General features: G+C 51.5%; 1 protein-coding gene across 1 annotated transcript in view; it reads left to right on the forward strand.

Annotated features, from left to right (window-relative positions):
• Positions 1 to 5680: 5680 nt before the first annotated feature.
• LOC139235147 (threonine-rich protein-like) overlaps positions 5681 to 12628 on the forward strand; it is a 29414-nt gene continuing 22466 nt past the window's right edge. The window contains exons 1-3 of the mRNA XM_070866372.1: positions 5681 to 5924; positions 6031 to 6155; positions 8104 to 8226. Coding sequence (XP_070722473.1) covers positions 5873 to 5924; positions 6031 to 6155; positions 8104 to 8226 — 300 coding nt within the window. The 5' untranslated portion in view covers positions 5681 to 5872. The remainder of the gene's footprint in view (positions 5925 to 6030; positions 6156 to 8103; positions 8227 to 12628) is intronic.

Below are 12628 nucleotides of genomic sequence, written 5' to 3' on the forward strand. Positions count from 1 at the left end.
ACAATGGTCTTTCCTGTAACGGTCTCAACTAAGTTCCCTTAAGACTCTCGATGCCATCAATAACTTGCATTGATAGACCTTTAATGTAGAAATCTGATCCAAGGCACTTCACAGATGCCTGAGCAAAATGGATGAGGAGCTGAAAAGGAGGTATTGGAAGGCTTAAGCAAAAACCTGCTAAACACTGGGGTTTAAAGGAAGATGTTGTGTCAGCAAGCATTCTAGTAATGACTCCACAAGGTAAGGTATTGCACTTGAACTGTTGGGACCTTACTCCATTTATTGCAGCTCCTGAGTAAGGGTACAGTAAGGTGAGCAACCTTTTATACCTGGTTACCTGCAGTGTGCAGGTGACCCCTAGGTCTCCACCAGTTGCATCCTCTGGTGGTACAGGCATAGTGTATATAGTGTAAAGATACATTCATTGGTCTTATGTAACTGTACATTGGGTGTACAGGGTATATATATATATAAACAACATCACTCCCCCCCTAAGTCTTGTGCAACTGGGCTTTGCACTGTGTGCTCTGGCCCTCGACTTGAGTGCCCAAAGCCCTTGCAGTTTGTCTGAGTTTGGGAATGGCTCTCCCCCTGTGGACCCCCAAGTCCTTATTGCCACAACATTGGGAAATGGTCAGCAGTGGATGGTTGGAGGTTGCAGTGGGGGTTGCATGGGTTCTGGATGTGATCCATGTGTGTCCATGGCTACATACATCCATTTCACCCCCCCATACATAGACCATGTGTGTGGCTCGACATTTGCACTTACATACATGTACAGAGAATGAAAAATAAAAGTAGGATTGGTTGCATGACTATTTGGGTTTAGCAGTAGTGGAATAATTATATGTTACAGGTAAGGTACATATGTGGTAACACAGTCTTGCCCCTGGGGTGTAGGTGCAGGTGGGTGAGCACGCTAGTTCCAGAGTAACCAGACTGTGTCCAGGTTGTCTGATGGCGCCGCTGTGCCCCCTGCCAGCTGGGTGGGCTCGGTTGCTCCCTTGGCTGGGTCTCGGGGCCTTTTCCATTGTCTAGTGGTGGGCAGAGCCACAGGAATGTGTGGCCTTCCTGTCCTCATTTGAGAGGTGCAGTGTCTCCCTGCTGCGATGGTTGGAGCTTGGTCATCCCAGGTCCCATCGAGAGGGCTGGAGGGTGCTGGCCTCTTGCTCCCGGTGCTGGCCCTGGTGGCCAGAGAGGTAGGGCCAATCTGGGGCAGGGTACCGGTAGTGGTGCCTGTGCCATCCGCTGATCGCTGGCCCTACAGTGGGTATGCTCCCACTGTGTGTGGCCACACTCCCTGGGGCATCACATTGGTCCCGGAGGTGCAGGCTACATGACCGGGTAGCCCGCTGGACCTGGGTGCTTCAAATGGGAGGTTGCCCTTGGTTTTGTCAGCGTGCATATTGAACCCGGCATCAGACATTATTCCATCGTTTACATTCATGATCCATTGGCTCCGATCGCTCTCAGGTACTAGTTCACATTTGTCAATTACATCTTTTCCCTCAATTTTCCATGTATATTACCGGCATCGCTGCACAATGTTACATTTAGATACTTGTATTCATAAATTACATATTTTCCACGTATCCGATGGGCATCGCTGTTCAACGGTACGTTTAGATACTTGTATTTGTTAATTATATCTCTCACATTAGTATCACTGGCATCACTGTACAAAAAGTGGAACAGTCCCTTTAATTGTTTTGGGTTGCCGGTCCCCTTTAAGAGGGCCTTGCAATCTTTACCCCAATCCGGTTCGCTGCTCAGCATCACATGTTGCTCCCTCAACGCTGCTCCTCGTGGTCTGGTCGTGGTCATCTTGATTTCAGGCGCTTCACCACGTGGTGCGGGCACCATCTTTTCTCTCTCCACGAGGTAAGCTGTGGTGATCCTTTTCTCCCCAGGTTCTGCTACTGTAGCCGGGGATTTACCTTCTGCATCGATCTTCTCCCTTCGGAGCCCTGCCACGGCCCAGAAGGTGAGGTCTGGTCGTTCGGGTTGGATCATCTCGCCGTTGAGTAGTGTGGTCTGTGTCGTTGCCGCGCAGTCGAGTTGGATGGTCTTCAGGTACTGCGATGGATCCAAATTTTGGACCGCATAGGACGTCGATCGCTGGGGCCTGGAGGCTTTCCCAACTCCAACAAATTTGGATTTGCTTCATCGATCTTCTTCCTAGCAGCGTTGGACCATCACCAGCAACGATCCACAAGGGTAGCTTGTGCATCACGCCACCGTAGGACACCTGGACATCCACACTGCCAACGACTGGGATGGTGTCATTTGTGTAAGTGAGCAGCTTCACCTGAATCAATATCATTCTGGGTTGTACGATAGGATTGTCCCAGAGTATCTCGAAGGCCGTCTGGTTCATCAGCGATTGGCTCGCCCCTGTGTCGACCTCCATCGAGACTGGAACACCATTGATTTCAACTTCCATTTTCAGTGGGGAACTCTCGGTGGAGCAGGTAAACACTCCGTCCACCTCTTCCTGAGGCAGAGCTGCCTCCTGGACTCTCTCTTCGTCTTCATCAGCACTGGAGCCCGGGTGATCGACCAACTCTTCAGCGACTCGGTGAGTAAAGTTTCTTTTACACATTTGCTGTAGATGGCCTTTAGTGTTACAGCCTTTGCAAGTATAGTCTCGGTATCGGCACTGGTGAGCTCTGCGATTTTCTCCACATCGCCAGCATGGGGCTGGCTGGTTGGCCACCTGCGGCGGACTCAGGGTTGCGGGGCTCGGGGTCGCAGTCTTGGCTCTGAAGGGCACCAGTCGGATCACTGTACTTGCCATGTTAGAGTCCTGGGGTTTAGTCATCATCCTTCTGGAATCGCAGGCCGAGGCCATGAACACTTGGCTCATACTAATTGCCTTCTGCAGGGTGATGGTGGTGTCTGCAGAGAACAGCCTGTGGAGGATACCTTTGTGGCCAAGTCCAATAACAAAGATGTCCCTCAGTGCTTTGGTGAGGTGGTCGCCAAAATCACACGGTGCAGCCAATCATCTCAGGTCTGCAGCATATTTTGTGATTTCTTGGCCTTCGGACCGTCGGTGGCTGCAGAACCGGTGTCTGGCTGTGAGGATGCTCTCTTTTGGCTTGAGCTGTTCCTGTATCAACTTTACGAGCTCCGTGTACGTTTAGGTTGTCATCTTCTCTGGGGCTAGCAAGTCCCTGACAAGACCATGGACAGTGGGCCCACAACTGCTGAGCAGGATAGCTCTGCGCTTGTCAGCCAGCGAGGTCGGTGTGTCTCCTGCCAGGTCGTTTGCGATGAAGTAGTGTTCTAGTCTTTCCACAAAGGCATCCCAATCTTCCGCATCAGTGAATTGTTGAAAGGTGCCAAGGTTAGCCATTTTTCACGTGGAAATTCGTAATCTCATCGCCAGTTGTTGCATCTGTAAGCACTCTAGTAATATGGTAAGGTATTGCACTTGAACTGTTGGGACCTTCGTCCATTTAATGCAGCTACTGAATGAGGTTACAGTAAGGTGAGCTCCCTTTTATACCTGGTTACCTGCAGTGTGCAGGTAACCTCTCGGTCTCCACCAGTTGCACCCTCTTGTGTTGCAGGCATATTGTATACAGTGTAAAGATACATTTATTGGTCTTATGTAACTGTACATTAAGTGTACAAGGTATATACATACACAACAGAAGACAGGGAAGTGGAGAGGCTGAGCAGTTTAGGGGGGAAATCTCAGAGGGTGGGGTGGGGATGGCTGAAGATATTGCTGCCAATGGTGAGGTGAAGGGACGGAGACAGGTGTAGCTTATAGCAGACAAGCAACTAGCAGGTTTTCAGACTATTCCTGAGCTTGATTCTAGGATAGGAATCTGAGCTGTAACACTTCTGTTGCTCCACAGTGAAACATGCATTGACCAATACGTTCCAGGTCTCTGAGTTCATTTATTTAATTTGTAAATTCACCACTTCTTTATTCCATTGCAGTTCATCATAATTAATTTGCAAGGTTCCCAATATACCATTTTCAGTTGCTTCATCAATGACCTTCCCTCCATCATAAGGTCAGAAGTGGTGATGTCCGCTGATGATTGCAGTGTTCAGTTTCACAACTCCTCAGATAATGGAGCAGTCCGTGCCCGCATGCAGCAAGACCTGGACAACATTCAGGCTTGGGCTGATAAGTGGCAAGTAACATTCTGGCCACACAAGTGCCAGGCAATGACTATCTCCAAGAAACGAGAGTCTAACCACTGCCCCTTGACATCCAATGGCATTCCCGTCGCCGAGTCCCCTACCATCAATATCCTGGGAGTCACCATTGACCAGAAACTTAACTGGACCAGCCACATAAATACTCTGGCAACAAGAGCAGGTCAGAGGCTGGCTGGCTTGATGTCTCACCTCCTGACTCCCCAAAGCTTTTCCACAATCTACAAGGCACAAGTCAGTGATGGAATTCTCTGCACTTGCCTGGATGAGTGTAGCTCCAACAACACTCAAGACGCTCGACACCATCCGGGACAAAGCAGCCCGCGTAATTTGTATCCCATCCACCACCTTAAACATTCACTCCCTCCATCACTGATGTACAGTGGCTGCAGTTTCTTTTCTGTAACCGTCTAAACCAAATTCCTTTAAGACTCGAGGGATACAAATTGCCTAGTGCCCTGTTTGGGGCGATAACATTTGCGGGAGCACAGAAGTATTGCTGGGCGCTACACAATTCAATCTGGTGCAAACTTCCAGTTTAGCACACCAGGAGGGAAATGGATCGCTAAATGAAGCGCTACTGTTTCCCTTGGAGCACTAAACGGAGCAAGAGGGGCTGTAGTGGCAGAGCGTGGCCAATGTTGAGGGCAGCGTTGCCGGATTCACAGGTTCCTGCTCTCACTGAAAGGGAAGGGTCAACGCTGAGCTCATTTCAAGCTAAGGCTGGGAATGGTCGATGACGGCACTTGTGATCAGCGAAGTGCCGCCACAAGCAGTCTAAGAAAATGCAGGGCTGATCAATCGCGGCCTGGAAAACAATGAAAACACGTCAGTATGGGGACAATTTTAAATCAATGCTGCAGGGGGCGGAAGCCAATTTTATAACCAGGGCGATAACGCGTCGCTATGCGATGATGTCACGATCTCCGGGGTGTAGAGATTGCGGCGGTAAGTTTTAGCGCCATCACTAACCTGCCATGCAAGTTCGCGGGTGTCAGTACTCTCACTGCGCTAGGTCGGCATGCTGTGAGCGCCCCATTATCACCCCCCCCAGAGGCGCTAACAGGAAGCGCAAAGGAGGCCAATTTCTCCCCCTCGAAGTCAAGGAAGTGGAGAGGGAGAGGAATTTAGGGAGGGAACTCCAGAGAATGGGACCGGGTGGCTGAAGGTACTGCTGCCAATGGTGAGGTGAAGGGACGGGACAGGTGTCGGTTACAGCAGGCAAGCAGCAGACCGGTTTTCGGACCATTCCGGAGCTTGTAAGAATTCTGTTGCCACACACTGAAATATCTAGTGACCCAGCAGTGAGCGATAGGTTCCAGGTCTCTGAGTTCATTTATTGATATTTAAAATTCACCACTTCTTTATTCCATTGCATTTCATCATAATTAATTTGCAAAGTCCTTAAAATAGTTAGCAGCATGATGTGTCCTGATGGTGAAACAGGAAACGGACACACCTCACTCCTTACAAACACATTGCAACACTCAGCAATACACTTGGACAACATGTAACCAACTCCTGGGAAGTTTGCAGGGGACTGAATGCAGTGGAGTCGGTGCAGTGATTGGTCAGTTTACAACATTAGTTATAATTTGCCCTCCGGCCTTGCGTGCTCTGAAGTATATAACCATTGAACAGAACCAGTCAATAGACAGAGGTAGAAGTGTCCTCCACCGATCCAGATGACAAGATGAAAATCATTCTCTTCATTCTTGCTGCAGCCCGGATCCTCCGCTGTTCTGGCAAGTATTGAAGGGCGCTGTGGGATGATTGGAGCAAGAGCTGTTGTTCTGATCATCAGTTGGTCTTGTCCCAATGTTACTTAAACCTCTTTGCTTTTTGGTTCAGGAATACCGTGTGAAGCTTCTACCCGACCAGAGGTTCCACCAGCACTAAATGCTACACTTACGAAGGTGAATGAGGAATCCACCCTTAATAACCTCTTTACTGTGACCGGCTGTGAATTGGTAAATGTAAGTGCCATCGAATCCAACGGATTCATTTTTGTCTCTAGTAATAAAGGTCATTAATGTGAATTTATTCTGTGGAGTTAGCAAGGATTGTACTGTGACAAATTATACTACTGTCGAGAGATAGAAAATAATAATTTGTAGCGTTTTATAAAAGTAATGGAACAATTCGCTTTCTATATCTTACTATAAATTAATGTTTGATTGCAATTTCTGTCCAACTAAACTACTTTATGATGTCAGTATTGATTTCTGATGCTTTTGTGTGAACTTTTAACGTGAAATTGCCTTGTAAAGATTATAATGGGATTTCCCTGTGCAAGCTCCACCTGAGGCTGCAGTTCCGCCGCAGTGACAGGTTCTGGCCACCAGTTGCCGCTGTGCAGCAACTCTCGCTTTGCTCTCCAACTCGTTCCACATCAGAATATTTCTATTGACAAACATTCACCATAAGCCCACTGACCCCACAGCTACCTGGGGATAGTCTATTGACAAACATTCACCATAAGCCCACTGACCCCACAGCTACCTGGGGATAGTCTATTGACAAACATTCACCATAAGCCCACTGACCCCACAGCTACCTGGGGAAAGTCTATTGACAAACATTCACCATAAGCCCACTGACCCCCACAGATACCTGGACTACACCTCCTCCCATCCCGCTATCTGTAAGGACTCCATTCCATTCTCCCAGTTGCTCTGTCTCCGTCGAATTTGTTCTGACAACGCCACCTTCCATAATAGTGCTTCCTTGTTCCTCAACCGAGGATTCCCCTCTACCGTGGTTGACACGGCCCTCGACCGTGTTCATGCCATTTCCGGCACCTCTGCTCTCATCCCTTCCCCTATCTCCAAGAACCACAATACGGTTTCCCTTGTCCTCACCTTTCACCCCACCAGCCTCCACATTCAACGGAATATCGTCCGCCATTTCCGCCACCTCCAGTGTGATCCCACCACCAATCGCATCCTCCCCTCCACACCCCTCTCAGCATTCCGAAGGGACCGCTCCCTCCACAACACCCTGGTCCACTCCTGAATCACCCCCAACACCCACGGCACCTTCTTGTGCAAGCACAGGAGATGCAACACTTCTCCTTTTACCCCCTCCCTTCCCACTGTCCAGGGCCCCAAACACTCCCTGCAGGTGAAACAGCGATTTACTTGTACTTCTTTCAATGTAGTAAGTATACTGTATTCGCTGCTCATGATGTGGTCTCCTCTACATTGGGGAGCCCAAACACAGATTGGGTGACCGCTTTGCGGAACTCCTCCGTTCAGTCCATAAGCGTAACCCTGAGCTTCCGGTCGCCTGTCACCCTCCACTCCCACTCCCACTCTGACCTCTCCGTCCTCGGCCTCCTACACTGTTCCAATGAAGCTCAACGCAAGCTCGAGGAACAGTACCTCATCTTTCGTTTTGGCACTTTACAGCCTTCTGGCCTCAACATCGAGTTGAACAATTTCAGAGCGTAACTGCTGCCCCCATTATTTTAGACGGCAGCTGTTGATGAGTTTGCCATTCACACCCTATCTAGAGCCACCTGTTGTTCCTTAACATGTCCCATTACCATCTCCCTTTGCCTCACACCATCATCCCTTTTGTCCTTTAATCTCTCCGGCCTCCCACCCAATCACTGACCTTCCTTTTGATCTTCCCTCCTCTCCCCCCTTTCCCTGCCCCTACACCAGCTTAAAAAGCTGTTACATCTGAAACTTCTTCCAGTTCTGACAAAGGGTCAGCGACCTGAAACATTAACTCTGTTTCTCTCTCCACAGACGCTGCCCGACCCGCTGAGTATTTCCAGCATTCTCTGGTTTTATTTCAGATTTCCAACATCTGCAGTGTTTTGCTTTTGTATCAGAATATTTCTGCCTGATATTGTATCATTATTTGTGCATTATATCAAACACCTTTCATTAAGTGTAGCGCTATTCCTTTGGTTAGATTACTGATTTTGGAGAACGTATAGTCGAGGTGGATTTAATTATTGATGTCCAGGAAACAGAATGCCCCAAAGATTCTGGATTGGACCCGGCAGGATGTCCACTGAAACCTATCCCACAAGCTGTGAGTATTACAACGTTTGCTGTTTGTTTCCGTGTAGCAATCAATCCTGAGACTGGAGGCTCTCGTGTGATGGTAAAAAGTCACAATGTGCTGCCTTGGAACATTGGAAGTTTAGTCCTCTGTCGGTTGGTATTTCTCACTGGCCCCCACCCAGCAGAAACCAATAAAGCCCCCACCCATCTCTCCACATTGTAGGGGTAGTTTTGCAAGGCTGTGCTGTCAACATTGAACCTCAATAAACACAAGCTGGGATCAGAAATAGGGTCATTATACTGTAAACTATAACCCTGGTTTTGCACAGTAGTCCTCCCAATAACTCTCCTCCATTGGCCAGCTGGCTGGGACTGCCTTTGATTGGTTCCCTTTCCTATCCAATAGTAGCCAGAGCATCTCCAGCAATGGCTGCTCTTCCTGCCTCCACACAGCTCCCTCTGGAATGTATCCCTGGTGCCCTACACTTTCTTATCTCCATGCTGCCCCTTGGCAACAACATCATTGGTACTTTGTTCGCAAAGTACCAGGTGGTCCCGGAGGAACGTAGACTTGCGCTCCGAGGCCGAGCTGTGCAGTCCCGCGTGGGGAGCCCGCGTATTCCAGGAGCGTATTTACAGCCTGCGATCACATGGGCCGGACCTCCCAATGGGAATGGTACATCCCCATTGACAGTAATGCTGAGTTCCGTGTGTGTGGATATCACTATTTATATGGATGTGGTACCTCCAAAAACACAAACATTTAAAATAAATAAGAATAACACTTTACATATTTAAAATTAATTGAAATTGAATTTAATTAAATGTTTTAGACAAAAATTTATTTTTTGGAATTTTTTAATATATTTTTAAAGGGATAAAAATAAACGTGCCTTAATGGACACGGTTTTAAATATAAAAATTATTGATAACATTTTATATTTCTATCTTTTAATACTCTTACACTGGTAACAGCTGGCCTTGTTCCTGCTTTTACCAGGGGTAAGAGTTTGAAGGACATTCACTGTACAAGAGCTGGGCAAATAGCCCAAATCTCCGCCCGGGAACCGGCGCTTGCGGAGCCTCTCGGGGTGCGTGTGCACATCGTACACGGCCGAAGGGACTGCAATTTTTGGCCCGTGGTGTTAGGTTCAAACATGTACGCTGACGACATTCAGCTCGACCTCACTTCCATCTCTCTCACCCCCCGCACGGCCGCTGTGTGTTCAGTCTGTTGTCCAACACCCAGTCCTGGATCGGTTGCAATTTACTTCAGTTAAACATTCTGAAGATTGAAGTTATTGTCTGTGCCCGCCCACCCCCCACCAGCCTCCTTGCCCCACCCCTCACCCCCCAAACCCCCACGCCCCCCCCTCGCCCCCCCGCCTCCTTGCCCCTCTCCTCCCCCCCACCCGCTCGCCTCCCCACCCCCCTGCCCCCCCAAACCCCCACGGCCCCCCCCCACCCCCATGGCCCCCCCTCGCCCACGCCCACCCTCGCCCCCCCGCCTCCTTGCCCCTCCCCCCATCCCCTCACCCCCCTCCCCCCCACCCGCTCGCCTCCCCACCCGCCTGCCCCGCTCGCCCCCCCCAACCCCCACGGCCCCCCCCCACCCCCCTGCCCTCCCCTCCCCCACCCCACCCGCTCGGCCCCCCCCCCCCACAACAAGCTCTGCACCCTTGCCAATGATTCCATATTCCGTCACAGCTACTGACTCAAGTTGTACCAGACTGCTCGCGATGTCGGAGGTCTATTTGACCCCAAGCTGAAATTCAGCTCATTCGAAACTCTGCTGTCTGTATCTGACTTCACACAATTCCCGCTGGTCCAACACGCCTGGGCTGACTGATCTGCATTGGCTCCTGATCCCACAACACCTTACATAGCACCCTTTGTTCAGGCGCTACAGGTGCCGAATTGGGTCCAAAATGGTGTTTGAGCAGTGCGCGCACACGTCTGGTGCGAGTCGCACTGAACGGCATCTCGGTGAGGGAAATGGGGAGGTGGTTAGGAGCAGCACTGGAAGTATGGTAAAAGGCAAATCGTGACGTCAGTCAGCGTGCAATGCTGGGGATGGGGGCGTGGAGGGTGGGGTTGAGGTGTGGGGGATGGGGCGTAGCAGGGGGGGGATGTGTGGGGGGTGAGGTGTAGGGGGTTGGGGGTGAGGTGTAGGAGGTTGGGGGTGGGGTGTGGGGGTGAACAGGGAGGGGTTGGGGGTGAGGTGTGAGGGTGTGGCATTGAGGTGTGGGGGATGGGGGTGAGGTGTAGGGGGTTGGGGGTGGGGTGTGGGGGTGAACAGGGAGGGGGATGGGGGTGGGGTGTGGGGGTGAACAGGGAGGGGGATGGGGGTGAGGTGTGGGGGTGGGGTGTGGGAGTGAACAGGGAGAGGGGTGAGGTGTGGGGGATGGGCGTGAGGTGTGGGGGATAGGGGTGAGGTGTGGGGGATGGGGGTGAGGTGTAGGGGGTTGGGGGTGGGATGTGGGGGTGAACAGGGAGGGGGATGGGGGTGGAATGTGGGAGTGAACAGGGAGGGGGATGGGGGTGAGGTATGGGGGTGGGATGTGGGGGTGAACAGGGAGGGGGATGGGGGTAGGGTGTGGGGGTGAACAGGGAGGGGGATGGGGGTGAGGTGTGGGGGATGGGGGTGATGTGTGGGGGATGGGGGTGAGGTGTGGCGGATGGGGCGTAGCGGGGGGATGTGTGGGGGATGGGGGTGAGGTGTGGGGGTGTGCGGGTGAGGTGTAGGTGGTTGAGGGTGGGGTGTGGGGGTGAACAGGGAGGGGGATGGGGGTGAGGTGTGGGGGTGAACAGGGAGGGGGATGGGGGTGAGGTGTGGGGGATGGGGGTGAGGTGTGGGGGATGGGGGTGCGGTGTGGGGGATGGGGCATAGCGGGGGGGATGTGTGGGGGATGGGGGTGAGGTGTGGAGGTGTGCGGGTGAGGTGTAGGGGGTTGGTGGTGGGGTGTGGGGGTGAACAGGGAGGGGGATGGGGGTGAGGTGTGGGGGATGGGGGTAAGGTGTGGGGGATGGGGGTGAGGTGTGGGGGATGGGGGTGAGGTGTGGGGGTGGGGGAGGGGGTTAGGGGGGTTCCACGTTGTGAACGTGACCTCTCTCTGACCTGGTCTTTACTTTAGTGATGTTGGCTGTCCCTCTCTCCCTCGCTAATAATGCCCTTTCTCCCTCCCTCTGCAGTGACTATTCCAGAACTCTGCCAACCGAATCCTTCTCCTGTAATAATTCCCAGTCCCCTCACCCCTGTACATGCTGACCTTCACTGGCTCCGATTCCTCCAGTGCATTGATTTCCAAATCCCCCTCCGTATTTACACATTGCTCCAGAGCCTTGCTCTCCCGTAGCTCACCCTGTCTCAGTATTCTGAAAGTTACTGCCACATCCCTTGGCCCTGCTGCCCTCTCCTCATCTTCAAAAGCCTCCTCAAAAATCGACCATTTCAACCACACCTTTAGTTCCCTCACCGAAGTCTTGCTCCCTTCTGTAAATTACCTGGGGTCTGTCTCCATCTCTCTCTCTGTAATTCCTGCTGCCTGACCCCCGCTCCCTGCAATAATGTCCCATTGTCTGTCTCCCGCTCTCCCTATTCAATCATTACCTGCTGTCTGTCTCTATTGTTCCCTATTTAATGATTGCCTGGTATCTGGCCCATCTCCCTCTCTCTCTCTCTCTCTCCATGTGTAATGATGTTCTGCTGTCTGCCTCCATCTATCCCTCTCTCTCTCTCTCTGGGAATCTCTGGACTTCTCTCCCTCAGAACTCGAACCTTGAAACCTTTCCAGTGCACGCCAACTTGCAGATGCTTCATATTTAGGCCCCTGTTAAAATGGAGCCCGACGCGGTGGTGGTGTCATGGGGTGGGGGGGAGGGGGTGTCCATGGGGGTGGCGGGGGGGGGCGGTGTCCATGGAGGGGCGGGGGTGTCCGGTGGATGTGTGTCCATGGGCCGGTGAGGCTACTGACCCCAGTCTCAATACACTGACCCCAGTCTCAGGCCATTAACAGCAAGCCAGGACACCCAAATAGGACCCCAAGGATTTGAAAGGAACGCAGTGGGGATGAACCAGGGCAGCAGTGTCAGGTGAAGAGGGATTAGTACAGGACAGGACATGAGCAATGGGAATTTGAATCTGTTGCAGCTTACGAAGGATGGAGTTTGGGAGACCAGCAGGAAAAGCGTTGAAGCAATTGAGCCTGGCATGGATAAAGGCATGGATAGGGATGGAGCTGAGCAATATTACAGGAGGGAAACAGATGATTTGATGAGGGAAGGATGTGAGTTTGAAGTTGAGAGTGAAACAGGCTTTCGCCAGCAGAACCTGCCTGAGCAAGACACTAAGGAAGGATTTAAGGAGCACGGTGTGTGGCTGCTCTCTTCAATTCTGAACCTTCAACCAAATCCAACATGTCGAAACCCAA

This window comes from Pristiophorus japonicus, chromosome 2 (assembly GCF_044704955.1).
Source record: "Pristiophorus japonicus isolate sPriJap1 chromosome 2, sPriJap1.hap1, whole genome shotgun sequence".
NCBI classification, from domain to species: domain Eukaryota; kingdom Metazoa; phylum Chordata; class Chondrichthyes; family Pristiophoridae; genus Pristiophorus; species Pristiophorus japonicus.